General features: G+C 35.6%; 1 protein-coding gene across 2 annotated transcripts in view; it reads left to right on the forward strand.

Moving 5' to 3' along the window:
- Positions 1–16,452, forward strand: part of plod2 (procollagen-lysine, 2-oxoglutarate 5-dioxygenase 2) — a 46,410-nt gene that overhangs the window by 13,653 nt on the left and 16,305 nt on the right. For both annotated transcript variants that reach the window (XM_006637705.3, XM_006637706.3), the window contains exons 2-7: positions 6,742–6,833; positions 7,013–7,149; positions 10,089–10,252; positions 14,053–14,165; positions 14,343–14,406; positions 14,930–15,027. In XM_006637705.3, the coding sequence (XP_006637768.2) occupies positions 6,742–6,833; positions 7,013–7,149; positions 10,089–10,252; positions 14,053–14,165; positions 14,343–14,406; positions 14,930–15,027 (668 nt within the window). The remainder of the gene's footprint in view (positions 1–6,741; positions 6,834–7,012; positions 7,150–10,088; positions 10,253–14,052; positions 14,166–14,342; positions 14,407–14,929; positions 15,028–16,452) is intronic.

Consider the following 16,452-nt stretch of genomic DNA (forward strand, 5'->3'; position numbering starts at 1 on the left):
TGTCAAGCATTTTTTTTTAGTTCTGACTAGACACTTATCGTTGAATCGCTGTGTAAAACATTCCTATGGTAATCATGAGAAAGGCGTCTGGTATTGGTTTCAGCAGACTACCATGAGGTAAAGTCATATCTTTTTCATTTCATTGAGGAAGCTTTGAGATCAATTACAATAATAACACCACATGGGAACCTGCTGATATGTAATAAAAATGAACATGCAGTACAGTACCTTGCAAAACCATTGACCCTCATCTAGTCTTCTTCCATTTGGCTGAATTACAAATGATGTATACACAGTTTTTAAAGTGAATATTTTAATGTTCTAACTCAACATGTTTTGGGGGTACTTTAAGTAAAATATCCTCAGAAAATAGCAAAGAAAACTCAAATAAAAAATTGATAACAAAAGACTTATTGCAAGTAGTCCTCTTGAGTCAAAACATTTTTTTGTAATCTCTACCAGCTTTGCCCATGGGGATGTTGTGATTTTCTGTTATTTATCTTTGTAAAACTTGTTGTTCTGTCAGGTTGTCTGTGGATCATTGATGGACAGCAATTTTCAAGGCTTTTCATAGATGTTTCTATTGAGTTCAAGTCAGGACTTTGACTAGGTCTCTCAAATACATTCACTTTCTTCTTGTTAAGCCTCACCAGTGTATTTCTGGCCATTGCCCTGCTGAAGTTGAATTTTCATTACAGTTTTAGGTCTGTAAAATGCTTATGTCTGCTTTCCTTCTGTATTTGCCTGTGTTTTGCTTCATACATTTTCCCCTTAAATCTTGACAAACTTCCCAGTCCTTGCTGATCAGAAGCAACCTAATTATATAATGCTGCCACTATCATACTTGACAGTAGGGAAGGTGTTGACTGGCCGATACACTTTTCGGTTTGTAGCACTTTGCATTAATAACATTTTCTCTCATCTGGCCTCAAAACATTTTGCCATATGTTAGCTGTATCACTTTAATGCTTTGTTGGAAACTCCATGCAAGATTTTATGTGCGATTTTTTTTTAATACATACAGGCCAGCTTTGTGGAGGGGCCAGGATATCGTCTCACAGACAATTTTTCCCATGTCAGTTGTTGAATTCACCATGTTGGGATCCCTAACTAGACTGCTCAGTTTTTAGGGACTGTCTGATCTATTAGCCTCATGCAGTGTCTTGGTGGTACGATACAGGCTACCTTCCACTTCTTAGTGATCAGCTTCATATGCTTAAGGGGATATTCAGTATCTTTGAAATTGTATATACTCTTCTCCTGATCTATACCTTTTTACAGATTTTTCCCTACATTGTTTTGAAAACTCCTTGGCCTTTATGGTTGACATTTTCTTTAACATGTACTACATGACTGAGGGACCTTAAAGAGACAGGTGTATTTTTCTGAAATCATGTGACTCACTATTTCACACACACTAATCACTAAATCACACAGAGGCCATTCAACTAATTATGTTACTTGTGAACGTAATTTTACGCACCTCAACCAAGTTAAGTTAGCAGTAGCAAGGGGGTGAATACCAATACTTTGCAATCAACAACTTTAAATGTCTGTTTTTTGTTGACATTTAACTTCTTTCACACTAAAAAATGTGTGTCTGAACATTAAAGGTTTCATTAAAAATATTCACTTTTTTAGAAATGTGTTGATACCATTTAATTTAACAAAATAGGACATTGTGGTAAATGGGTTAATACTTCGGCAAGACACAATAACGCTTTGATTTTAAAGGAAAACATTTTAAATATACACTTACTCTGAAAGAAAGCTGTATTTACAAAAATGATCAAATATGATCAAGCTTGTCAACAACAGATTGTTGTATTTGACAGTAAAATGCACCAAATAGAAGCTAAACAGATGATGATGCAACCAGGGGCTGTCATTCACAACCACTTAAACTAATTGTACATATGTTTTCAATACGTGTTTTACTGCCTTCAGTGCTGAAATAAGAAGCCTGTCATTCTGCTTTCAGTTATAAACTCTGTTTTAAGTAAGACAATGTGTTACTTAACGCCCAGTGTTTATCTATTAATTCATTTTAGTGTGTGCTAAAAAGTTAACAGTGGATTTCATCTGCTATAGTAGTAACCCAGTGTTTGAATGAAGATAAAGAAAAAATGGGATAATAGATGAAAGAACTTCGGTTAGCACCGAAGTGAATTAGATGGGAGCTTTTCTGTTTTCAGAAGAAAATACTGCTAAATAGTTTATATTTTAATATAAAGGACTTTTCCAAGGCTGGAATTAGGGAATTTTAATATATATTTTTGCAGAATTTAATTCACTGTTCAAGAGATAATACAAGAAATGTGTCCAACATATGCCATAAGCATTTTAGAATTTAGTGTGAATCCCCTTTAGGGCTTCACATGAGTCAATGAATTGTAAGTAAATTTTTGACAATATGCTAATACAGTTTTAAAGTAGTGGATTTATAACAGTGTGTGTATAATGGAAAAAAGATAATGGAAGTAGTGCAATTATAGTCTGCTACCCAAAACATCTTTTAAAAGAATAAAAAAGAAAAATAGAAAAGAGTTCTACTAACTTTTCTCAATTTAGTGAGATCTGTAAATACTGTAGTTTTACAAGAATGTCTGCATGAGAAAAAAATGTTTTCGTACTTTAAGGAATGGGCTGCTTTGTGTTTAGTAACAGGCATGAGATGGTTAGGTAACAGGATGCCTGGGATTGTTCTGTCATCAGTAATTTTGGATTTGACATTGTTTATTTTGTTATTATACAGCTTCTCTGTTGTTACAATGTGCAGTACAACCCCCTTTAGACCACTTCTTCTCTTAAAAGTGTGCCTCAGTTTTAAATGCATGGGGGGAAAATGATATGAAAGCTTGCATACGTTTGTGAGTGCTTGTGGTTGGCTGTGGCACTGAAGTCACAATCACTTGGCCACATGGAACTTTTAAGCCTCTTGTTTAAATTGATGGAAACCCTGTTTCACTGCTGAGATGCAGTAGAACAGAGTGCTCTGCCAGTGGCTAAGCATTCACAGCTGTGGCTCATCTCAGGCTTAGTTTTGTTTACTCAGCAGGCTAGAAAACCAGGATTGCTCAGAGGAATTTAGCTGAAGTTGTGAATTAAGCTCTTATGACCCAGGGAAAAAAAGTATTATAATTTTATAGCTGGGTATATATGGTATCCCAGATCATATCCACATGTATATTCAATTACAGTTTTCCCGGTGTTCCTTGTTTGTGGATTTTTTACCTTGCCTTTCAAACCTAATGGAAAGTTAAATCATGCACATACAGTACACACAAGAACATAATCAGTGACATATGTCTCTGGTTACTTACTGTTTTAGCCTCTGGGATTTTTTTATACAGTACTCAACCAAACCATTGCATAATAATGCTGGAATGTTCAGATTAAAATCACACAAGGATTCCTTCTGCCTGATGGATTATATCATCATACCATTTACAGTGTAATGTAGAAGATACGGTGCTTTAAAGGTTTTGATAACACAGCAACTGTACAGTATGTTCTTTTTTTATAAATGTATTGAACACCCAATGATGTATTACTTTTTATCACCCATTAGAAATTATGGAAATGTTGGGGTTTGGACACATGGCAGGAAAGTTTAATGTACACCCCAACAGGGAGTGCATTTTCAGTGAAACTTTCTGAGTTTTTGTTTTTCTCAGGCATTTTCTTAAACGGATCAGTTGTTTGACATCAGTCCATGTTCAGGTCAAGTGAGATGAATGATGTTCATTTTCACTACCCATTTATGTGGGTGTGTGTGTACAGTAGCTAATAGACACACTATACAAAAGTGACTGCCTGCATTAGAGAACCATGTGCCATGAAGCCCAATATAGGGCAGCCAGGAAGTAGCTATTCACCAATATTCTAATACACGAGCAGGAATAAATCCACCCTGTTTAAAATATGATTTGTTTTTAATTATTGTAGCAATAAGTCTGTTTTGTTAAAATTAATTATTTTTATTATTTCGTATTTTTAATAATATTTTTGTATTTTGGAACAAAGGTGAATAAATACATGATGGTTTGGAAAGTGGCTTCTAGCTGTGATTAAATACTATGGGTACATACCCGTGTCTTGTTCTTATCATGTATTTTCAAGCAAATACAGTATGTACACAAACCATTTATTTACTTGGATACCAGGTAACCTGGTGATCATAATTTGATTATTGATTTCTGCCCATAATTGGATTTATGATTTCTGCCCAGACCTTTAAATCTTACACCAGTTCCTCTCAGTATGGCGGCTGTCTTGAGTCCCAACAGTGCCTTGTTCCTTTTGAACCCTCTGAGTTCTATCCTCTTCCAAGCTTGAAATGAATAGTAGAAGTCTGTTGTGGAGGAGAAACAGAAGTATAGGTCAGAGGTATAGAGCTTCTTTATGAGGGCTGACACAGGGGTCCGTTATCTGTAACGGATGTACATTAGTACTGTAGTTTGCATTGAAGTGCAAGGGAGAAGCAGTAAGACCATTTATTTTTAACATGGAAGTGTGAATTTTGCAAAAGGTGCAGGTTCCTTTTATAGTCTCTGTCCTCACCAAGTAGGCATCCTTTGGATAAATAGCGTCCCTCACTTATTCCATTTACGTCAGTGTCAGTATGTCTCAACTATCATGAAGAAAGTTTGATTTCATGCTGCTGTTCCCTGAACAAGGAGGAAGTTACAATCGAATATGATATGCCTGAATAAACAATATGAACATGACCTCTGCATCAACTTAGCCACTATGGGGAAAAAAAAACTTTTCCTAGACTAATCTTTACCCAGACGGCTAAGACAGCTGCAGTGTAGCTACGATCATGGTAAACGACTTTGCCATCTGTTCCTCTTCAAGTTGATATTCGTAACTGCAAACTTTTGGGATTTGACGAATCATGAGAAAACTGAAGTACCTGACAGAAAACTCCATGTATTCAATACTGGCCGATAACAAGTGAGTTACAGTACAAGCCAAACATAAGATATCCTGCTGGAGGGCCCCTTTTAACATGGGAGCTGTTGAGAGTTCATTCCCTGCATTCCTGTATGTGTTACTCCTCTTCTAAGATGAACTGCCAATAGAGAAAGCTAAAAGAAATCCAGAAAGCTAGTCATGTGTCCTGCTTCATGAATCCTGGTAGAAAAAGAGATTATAACTTCAGGTTTCCAGACAGGAAATAAAAAATACTTGTAACAGGAAAGTTGTTTGCATAAACAGACTACAGTGTAACAGTCTGTCTGCCCACTGTTTGTTCATTCTGATTAGGAGAGGAAGTCATGTGTCTAATTTATGCATGTAATACCTTGATTTCGTATTTCACAGTGTTTCATGTCTTTGTTATATAGAGATATTATGAGATGTATTTAAATAATAACTATAAAAAGACAAAACTGAGTTCACATTTCACAGTACAATAAAGTACAACATAAGTACACAGAAGAACAGGTAAAGGTTTATTCCATGCTGAAAAGAGAAGAAAAGAAACAACGTTTGAGCTGTGGGGCCTTCTTCAGTTGTCAACACCCGAAGAAGACTCCACAGCCGAAACGTTGAATTTCTTTTCTTCTCTTTTCAGCATGGAATAAACCTTTATTTGTTCCTTTGCAGCCTGCGCATGCCGATGCAGCTACCTATTTGTACTACTTCAGTACACATATATGTGTATTTCATTTTTTAATTATTAATGGGAATAGGAAGACAATACCACTAACAACACCACCAAGACAATAATACCGTAAGGTTAAAAATGCAAATATAGTAGGTTTTGAAAAATATTTTTGCTAAAAGAGAAGAAATGAGAGACCGTGATGTCTGGGCTTATTGTTAACATACTGTTTCTAATGATGGATGTACTGTACCACTCATGGGTTTTCCTATACAAGAAGTGGATATCCACACATCTGCTACTGATTTTTTCTGAGCTGTAACCGATTTCCTCATGACCTGTGTAATGTAGACTAATTACTCTGATGGATTCAGTTATTGTAAAAAAGCAGAAGAATCAGACTAGAAAAGGACCATTTAAGTAGTGTGTCTTACAATGCAAATTAGTTTTGACAAACCTAGAAAATGCACCAGGGTCAATTATGTATTGTATTCTTATTACTATAACAGCAGCATCCCCTACCTCATCTTTAGGCGTCTTTAAAGGCATGCAGCAGTAATGACTGCTGATTTATCAGTTGTTAATTATTCAGTAAATACCGAGGGACACGGAATCCTTGAGTTTGAGGGTTACAGCTGAGGGTCAGGCTTCTCATAGATTCTGCAGACAGATATGTGTGTGGCAATGCAAAGGATGGAAATGCAATGGTCATTTCAGTAACTGGGTGATGTGTGCTTTCAGAGTAATTAGATGGTTATTTTAGAGCATTGTGGGTTTGGATTTGACAAAGAAAAATGACAACAAAACATGTAGCAATAGTTTTCTTTGGTTACGCACCAGCCACTGAAGTCCAGACTCAAAGTCAGAGTGCTAGATTATGTATTCATTTGAAATAAAAGCAGATCTACAATCTACAATATGTGCACAATACATTTTAGTGGCTTTATTGTTCGCAACTGAAACACAAGTTTTGTTTTTGTCTTTCAAGTGGTTTAAGAGGACTGCCTGAACTGAGGTCAAATTCTCATTTTAAAAAAAATGTAGCTTAAAACTCTAGTAGAAAACAAGGCATACAGTACGCAGTTGGTTTTGTGTAGAAACTGTAAAATACCTGATTTATTCTGTTTCAGATAAACTGCTTGTGCTTACTGTTGCAACTCAGGAGACAGATGGCTTTCTACGTTTTATGCAGACGGCGAAGTATCTGAACTACACTGTTAAGGTATGACAAATGTGGTGTGCATTTAAACTGAGAGAACAACCAAACAGCAGGGGAGACTTTACCCTGAAAAGAACAACAGCAGGATTGAAGGGCCAAAAAGTAAAACCTTTATTGTAATTACTCTCCATCTTATGGCACAGAATTGTAAACATTTTTAATGGTCAATTATGTCTTTGCAGGTTCTCGGTAGAGGAGAGGAATGGAAAGGCGGCGATGTGGGAAAATCGATTGGGGGAGGGCAGAAAGTGCGACTGCTGAAGGAGGCAATGCAAGAATTTGCTGAGCAAGAAGACCTTGTTGTAATGGCTATTGACAGGTACGATATCCATGACTCCCTGTTTCAGTTTTCTTATGGCTTTACCTTATTTTCGCATGGCTTCTCCCACACTCAAACAAAGCCTTTATTTTGCTTTTCCATTGCTCGTCATTTTTTTTGGTTTATCCATTTTACATTGATCATTTTAGTGTATCTATAAATATGCTTATTATGCTTGTATCCCTGATCTAACTGTGCTTTGCTACATGTATTTCTTGAGTTTGCCACGCAACAGTACACTTTTCTAAAAGTCGTATAGTCTGAAAAAAATTTGAACAATTTCTTTAATAACACTTATAGTGTGGTTAATGACTATACTTTCTTGATTATACTTGAATGCCATATAATTATAATAATTCTAGAACCCATAACTACATTTTAAAGCCATTGAACTTTAATCATATAAATTAAAAGGTTTTTCTGCTGCACTAAACTGATAGCCATCTTCCCTTTGAAAAATTGCCAGATACCATGTTAGTGTTGAGGTTGTTTTAGGTAATCAAACGTAATAAATGGTTACTTAATTTAACCATTTACTAAATTATTGGGTGTCCAGTTTTAATGCATCAGATAAAACACCTTCCCCTACTAAATGTGTATGGTGAAATAGAAATGATTGTTAATTGGCATAGTGTTGGAACTGAACTACACCCAGTGTTTAAGTGTTTTTAGTTAGCTTTAAACCATCACCAGTGAGTTTATTTAGGACTTACATTGGATATGGAAAATATTAGCTTCATCCAAAAAAAGGTTGGTCCATTTCTTCGGGGTTTTGTAAAGCCCTGCAATACAATTATTGCCTTTTGATAAATAATAAATAATATGTAAATATATCAAATATACTACACAGGCTCAGTACAGTTCTCCTGAAAACATATCACTTGCCTTATCACTGTAGATTTTGTTGATGTTCAAAATTGGAATGTTTCATAATTAAGCTTAGAAACCACTGAGTTATCTATAGAAGATTTGGGGTATCGTCAGAAACATTTTGTTTTTTAATTGAATGCTGTTCATTTTAACGGATGATGTTATATGGACAAATTGTATCTTATGGTGCAGTAGGAAGTGTATGTCTTGGGAAATGCTGCTCTATGATCCATCCAACACCATTTGATACTTGTAAAACAATATTGAGCACTTCCGCCAAATGTTTTACTGATGTTAAAAACATATGTGTATCTATCGCAGACGCTTCACCTGGAAGTAATTCCCTCGGATGATTTCCACAGATAGGTTTCATATTGTGAGACTCGCCATGATATTAATAGAATATGCAATAATGGTTTGGATTCACTGCTGGAGCTGGAATCAGTCCAGAATGCTTATGGAGAAACTAAGCCACAGAAAACCCAAAATATATACACCCTTATTGTAAGGGATATGTATGTATAAGACCAAAAAAATGAAATTACATACAGTGCCTTGCAAAGTATATAAACCCTTCCTATAGTATCCCATTTTGTGAAATAAAATGATGCATACTCATTTTTATAAACTTAATATTTTAATGAAAACCAAAATGCTGAAACTGAAGTCACAGTAAATCTCTGCAAAAACTGATGATGAAAACTAAAATGTATTGATTGCATAAATATTCAGACCTCCAAACTCAGGTATTTGGTTGAAGCACCTTTGGCAGCAATTTCAGTCATGAGTCGTTTTGGATTTTGAACACTGGCTTGTGGCAATGTTTGTCTGTTGATCTTGGCAAATGGATCACACTCTCTCAAATTGCTTAGGGATTGCTTGTGAAGACTTTAGAAGACTATGAAACAGGTTTTTTTCAGTATTTACCTGTACTTTGCTCTATCCATTTTTTTCTTTCTAGTCTTAACAAGCTTTTCAGTCCCTATGTGGAGACATATCCCCATATTATGATGCTACCACCTCAGTGCTTCTCTTTAGGGATGGTGTTGACTGCTTTGTTGGGTTTGCATCAAATGTAAGGTTTGGCCTTTAGACCATAAATATCTAATTTGGTATCTGGTGCCAAAAAAATGTTGCCGTATTTTTGCAAGATAACATTTAGGTGCTTTGTTCCAAACTCCATGCAAGTCTTTGCATTCTCCCACAAGGGCCAGCTTTGTGGAGTGATCAGGATATTGTTGACTGAACTCTTTTGAATGTTTTTCCCTCACCAAATCTCTCCATGTTGCTTAGTTTGGAAGAAGGTCCTCATGCAGTCATTTTCTGCTGGTAAAATTTACCTTCTGTTTCTTGATGATTGACTACATTTTGCTCACACAGATATTCTGAGACATCAATACTCTAGTACCATTCTCCTAATCTGTGGCCTTCAATGACTTTATCCTTGACTTGCTTTGAAAGTTCCACGTTCTTCATGGCTGATTCTTTGCTAGAAATTAATTACCAAACTAAGGAACCTCCTAGAAACAGGTGATTTTACCTCTGAAACCACTATAACCACTATTATTGCACACAGAGGACATGAAACTAATTGTGTGGCAATTAAATACTTATGCAGTCATGACTTAAGTTTTTTTCATGTTGATCATCTCATTCTTTTTATTTTTGTGCTTTGAATGTGTCGAGTAGATGGTGTAGATAACAAATGTTAACTGCATTGCAATTTCAAAGTGTCATTACTGAAAGCTAAAAATCAACAAAATATGAAAACTGTGCAAGGGCTTGGATACTTTTAAGAGGCACTTTATATCACAGGACACGTAATTTGATTAAGGCTCTATTTGACAGATAAAACTAAGGTGGATTCCACTTGTGTTGCCAACAGACACTGTTCATTTCAGACTGATAGGAGTTCTTCACACGTGGACACAGTACCTATTAACTGGTTTATCTGCAATTTTACCTAACAATTCAATGAACTGTAAATGAGCATTGTTTTCCTAAATGATTGCCTTTCTTGATCTAATTGTAACCAGTATTTCTTGCTTTTATCTTCTTTTACATTTCAGCTATGATGTTATCTTTGCTGGTGGCCCTGAGGAGCTCTTAAAAAAATTTCAACAAGCAAATCACAAAGTATTGTTTGCTGCTGAGGGGCTGATCTGGCCAGATAAGAGACTAGCAGACAAGTATCCATCTGTCCGAAGTGGAAAGCGATTCCTTAACTCAGGAGGTGGGTGCAGTTGATTTAGATCAATTTTAAAAGATCAGACAAGTTCAGGAATTTGGGTAAATTTCTTTAACTTTTATCTCATAGGATCATTGGAGCTGAAGGCCTTTTGGATTTCTTCTCATGAGCATTTGATTCTGCTGAGAAATGTTAAATCATTCCCTTTCCCTTTCCGGCTGTTTAGATACATTAGGTCCTTGGGTCAGTTTTGTCTCACAGAACACATTTGCATGGAAAAAACCTTATAAACGAATTTGATTGAACACAAGGCCAGCTAAAACTGGTCACCTTTTAGATAATGCAAATGTTAACAATTTTGTTTATGCTGTGGGCTCCCCTGTGTCACCTTTGCATATTATTTTCTAGTCACAAACGTTGGTACGCTGAGATTTAACAGAAGGATATTGTTCCCAATCCCAGATCAGGAAGTTACAAAGATAATTTAAACAAATCATCTATGACTGTAGTATAATAGCCCTGGAACTTATTTTTCCTTGAAGTCTTTCAGAAAATCCTTTCAGCACTTTCAGTAGAATTTTTATATACTTAAAATAGAAAGGACTCAATGGGCATTCTGTGGTATTTCCTGTTGGACAGACTAAATACTGGCCTATTCATGATTTAAGATTAGGTGAATGGTTCATTCATTGCAGTCTGTCAGTTCACCTCAGCCATTTTTCCCATCCCATGAAAGGCTACAACAAGGAGAGTTGCCCTAAGCTGCTACATTCATCATTTTGTGGCTCATGGTGTTTCAGATCACATGCTTGTTATGCTGCTGCTATTTTGAACGCCGAAATTACAGCTTTCAGTGGAGTGGTCAGTTTGCCTTATTTGTTCGATCCCTGTGCTGATAGGTCTGCCTGCTGTCATCTTCAGGACAAATTGTTGTCATCAACATGACATGTTAATTTGATTTAGCTTTTTTGATGTTTTGCATGAAAATGTAAAATTGAAAGTATTATTTTTCGCTGCAGCTACATTTCTGTAAGAAAAGTAATATTTTGTGGGTAAGTTGGCAGACTTACCCTAACCTCTCAGAGGATAAGCAATAGGTCAAGCTTGCTGTTTTTTTCCCCAGACTGCATGGAAAAAAACCTAAAGCATACACGTTATCAGGAGACTTAAAAATGAATGAGGTTTGCCTTAAAATAAAAATTTACTTTAACAATCGTTGTATTAAGTTACATTTTTTACAGTATAACAATCTGGACATTTAAGTCACAATTTTCCCCATTGCCTGTAAAGCATTTTGAGTGGAGTGTCCAGAAAAGTGCTATATAAGTATAAGAAATTATTATATTAGATATTATAATTTGAGCCGAGTGCATCACTTCAGTTTCTTCTTCTGAGTGATGGTACAGTATGTCGTTTCCTGTTATACAGTATGTTGTAGTATGTAATGCCATTTTGGCATTTGTAGTTTGTTTGCACATGATTTCCTTTATAAAACCAAATTAAACTAAATTTAAAGTTTAAAAACACAATTTCAATTTTGTGAGGGTTCCTGCTGATATCTTCAATTTCATTTCAATATTGCCTTGAAACCCTGCCAGGTTTGATTTATTGTCGGTGATGGATATTATCACATAACCGCAAAAGTGTTTTTCAAATGAAACAGATGTTCTTTGTCAAACAGAAGTGCTTGCTTCTTTGTTTGCACCAGATGAGATCAACTCAGGATGTTGTATGTTGAACATTAATTCTGGAGTCCTGTTAAAGAATAGATGAATTTTGTACTAGTGTGGCTTGTCTGGCAATAGTCTCCTTATTCAAGCAGTGCAGTGATTTTTTTTTTATTAGAGCACAGAATTTACATTCAATTAAATAGGAAAATGTGGAAGTATTTTTAATCATGAAATGTTTGTTCTCTAGCAGATGGAAAAGCTGTATAGAGGCTGTCAAATATAAGTGATTGCAAGTGCTATCTATTTTTAACACAAAAATCTTAATTTCAGAAAAGGTTGGTTGGATATGGTTATTAAACCTACTTTATTCAATCCCTCATGTTTCAAATAAGGCTTTTCCTGCCATGAAATAAACCACTTGAAGGTGCATTTGTCATCACCCATGTAATACCTGTGGTGAAGGTTGTCTCTAATTGTGAAGGCTTTTGAAACTATTTTGCATCTGCTTTGTAATTTTAGTTTATTTTTGGAATAAAATAAGCTTTTGGAATCATTCCCCCCATTCTTATTTATTTATGGAATATCTGCTTTTCTTTTCATGTTAGCAATGTCTGAAGGGCCTCCTAATAAGGATACCTAAAATTGGACTACGACCAGTGACAAAACCAAACCATTCAATTTTCTGGTACTTTCTATATTATACTTAAAAAAAGGCAGAGTTCACCAGACAGACAAAAAGGGTTACCAGTTTTCCTCTTGCATAAGATCACTTTATTGGCCATATACAATTTCTTGTATTTGGAGTTTGTCTTTTCGCAGACCCCAACTTGCTCTCCATGGGACACACAGACAGGGAGAGAAGCTTGGGGTCAGAGTTCAAGGTCAGCGGTATATTGTGATTATTGTTATGCAGCATTAAGGATAAAAATATTCTCGTACTCTAAAGGGTGACAATGTTTGTGTTACTTCTTCCTTGTGGCAGGGAGACTGCTGCTGTCTAGACAGCAAGAAAATCATGGTTTTAAGGGAAACCCCCCCTTTCAAAACTGAGTGAGAGCAGGTGCCAATTGGAGAATTGGAGAATTTTCTTAGAAAAATTCATAAAATGGCATCCAGCCCAAGAAGGCTTGGGCAGTTTAGCATTCAGATTTACAGACTTTCTCCACGGTTCATTCCGAGTCCTTTAAGAGGTCTCTGACCTGCCCACACCCACCTGCTCGAGTCAAACCAGCCCAATCAATTACTCACAAGTGGTGGCACATTAACCACTAATGGCTTGTTGAAATTGATTAGCTGCATACTTCTATTAAAGTTCATAACTTGCATATGCACATGGATTGATATATTAGTAATATATGTATCCCGAGACAAATATTCCTATGTTATACAAAGGCAAAACTTTAAATACCTATCTGAGACAATTTTATAAAATTAAGGAATGATAATAAATGGTTTAATAACAATTGGTTGCAGTTTGTTCTAAATTATGGCTGTGGAATCTCTTTAGTGTTACAGTGTATGCACAATACTGCACATTTTGAACAATTCACTTTCTTTTTTCTTTCCCTTTTAACTTTGGAAACTGAAGTTTGAAATTAAGTTTCCCTCTCCTTGCAGGCTTACACTAAATGTTTTAATTTCACACTTAACATTTCTGCAGAATTAGTTTACTGTATTTGAACTATTGCAAGAAGCATTATGTAGCTACTTATGTATGCATTTTGTATTTGGAATTGATATATAACTATAATTAATTATATTAAGTGCACATCCAATTTAAAATACAATATTTATATTTCTTATGAGTTCATACAATTTTTAATTAAATCAACTAGTAAACGTTATAGATCTTTAATGTAAATCATGATAATGTGCAGATAGTTTAGAAATGTGTTCCAAAAGTTCAAAGCTTAAAATGTATCCTTTGCCACACTCCTATTAGTCTTCTGGACAAAGAAAAAAGATTTAAAGTAATGTTGGACAACATTTTAATTGTTTTCAGGTTTAAAATGAAGCTTTACAAATTTCTGATATTTGCCAGAATATTTGCCAGAACAAATGCCCCAAACAAGTCCTTAAGAATTACTTTTAAAGAGCTTGGGTTCGGAAAACAACGTTCTTTTTTCTTGCTCACAATTTCCTCTCACATTAACCTAAAACTGGTGAAATTCACAGGAATCATTGGATATGCACCATATGTTTACCGGATCGTAGAACAGTGGAACCTTCACGATAACGATGACGATCAACTTTTTTACACAAAAATATATCTGGATCCTCTCCAGAGGGTGAGTAGAAGTGACGTGAACTTGACAGTGAATGTTGCATTTGCTTGCTCTTTAAAGTTAACACATCATAAAATATCTATGGAAAAAAGAATCGCAGAGAGTAGGTTACAGTGGGTGTGTTTGCAGCAAAACCTACAACTGAAGAATTGAAATGATATGTTCCTTGACAATCTTTAGGAACGTCTGAACATTACGCTGGATCATAAGTGCCAGATTTTTCAAAACCTGAATGGAGCAATTGGTAAGTGCAACCCAAGTCTATCTTCAATTTGACATGACTTTTAAATAAATCATCAGACTCTATCAATCCACACCTTGATCCACTTACTGTATGTCCTCATCCATCATGCTTCGGCAAATCTGTTGACTTCATCTTGCCATCTTGCTGGGGTTCTTTTTCTAGCCACTCCAAAGGCTTGTGTTTTAGTAAAACACCTAAGCTTGTGGTTTGAATTAAAAAAAAAATGTAAAGCTGCTAAGATCCTTTAAAAAACACTTCCATTGGGAGAAGTGGTAGAAACGTCAAAGTGTGAGAAATGGTAATTATTGTTTATTGTTTTAGAAGGGCACATAAGAAGTAAGTCAGGAAGCCTTAAGTAAACTTCATGGAAATTCACATGATAAAACTTTAACTGTACCCCTGGTGTATATATGTGTGTTTATTAAGTGGGGGATGAGACAGGACAGGCCTGAAACCAGGAGCCTCCAGAAAGCACAGACCAGTGTTATCTTAAGTATTCCTTATCTGTTCTTTTCCTCTTCAGATGAAGTTTTACTGAAGTTTGGAACAGAAAGAGTGAGAGCACGAAACACAGTCTATGACACTCTGCCAATAGCAATTCATGGCAATGGAAACACTAAAGTGAGTCACATCTTCGTTCATATAAGACACAAATCAAACCAAAAATGCTAAATGATCCTTTCTACAGCTGGGCGTTTCTGTTGCAGTTCTGCTTAATGGGAAGTTCCAGGGTGTCAAATTAAATTAAAGGCTATGTTTTTCATTACAGTCACTGGGGGAATCTGCCTTAAATTTGTATACTCGAAGACAAGTTAAAGCTAGATTGAATGAAACACTGGGGGAAATTGGATTTTCCTTGATATTGTCATTCTGATAAAATTATGAGGTATTGTGGAAAAAAGAATATAACGTCAAAATGTAGGGAACGATGTTAGGAATGGAAAAGGGTCAATTCAGGATACAGAATTGGAGACATTTTTTGCATAACGTTTGTTGTCTTTGTACTTATGATTGAGTGATTGATACAGTGTTCTTTGGAATGGCAGTCTTTGAGATAGTTGTAGATAGAATCTGTGAAGCCAACACAGTGTGCACCAGATATTGTCATGCAGAACTGAAACTGATGCAATGTGATCCTTTTGGAATAGATTGTTTCTGATTCAAACTGTGTTGAAAGTAACCCTGAGGGATTAAGCAAACACTCCGTTGTCAGTTGATCTCTTCTGATTTGCAGCCTTCATCATGCTGTTTTTAATGAGTAATTAGGTTTTTGTAAGTTTCAAAGGTGCAGGCTGAACCTCATTAAGCTAGCACACATGCTTCTCAACAAAAGAAATCTCCATTTAACTTTTTATTTCCCTGTGTTATCACCATGTGTATGGCACACATCCTCCAAAGAAATGTCTTTGAACTGCTCTAAAGTGTCATAAGGAATGTCATTAAGGAGTGCTCTGGCTAGACAAAATTGAAACATCTTTCTATAATATTCTTCTAGTGCTTGTGGGAAGCAGCAATCAACAGACGTACCACCTAGTCAGTAAAGACACTTATGGAACTTATGTTTCATCTTGAGTTTATTACTTTACAGTATATTGCCCGTTTATGCCGTTCATTTAGGAATGAAGTGTTGTATAAAAAATAAAGCACTGACAGTGTGGTTTTTACCAGCAAATAAGAGAGAATTTAAAAAGGCCTAACTAAAGTTAATCTCAAATAGTCTCCTTACCTTTAACTTATCTATGGGGTGTCTTTAAAGAGATTTGAGGCATGTGTTTTGAGGATCAATGTTGCTTGTCATTAACAAAAACAGGGTCTTTTCTGAACTGCAATGTCCTGCATTCTATTTAGAAGTGTATACACTGAAAGCTTTACATTAGTATGCTAATTTTATATTTCAAACGTTCAAATCATCTTGCAGTTATATAAAGAATACTCTAGACGATTAAATACCTAATAATGCCAAATGCTAAAACATTTGCGGTATCTTTCTTCTGTTGTGCATAGAGTAATTAAATCTGTTGAAACTCATAATCTGAAGTTCTGGTA

Source organism: Lepisosteus oculatus, chromosome 13 (assembly GCF_040954835.1).
Source record: "Lepisosteus oculatus isolate fLepOcu1 chromosome 13, fLepOcu1.hap2, whole genome shotgun sequence".
NCBI classification, from domain to species: Eukaryota; Metazoa; Chordata; class Actinopteri; order Semionotiformes; family Lepisosteidae; genus Lepisosteus; species Lepisosteus oculatus.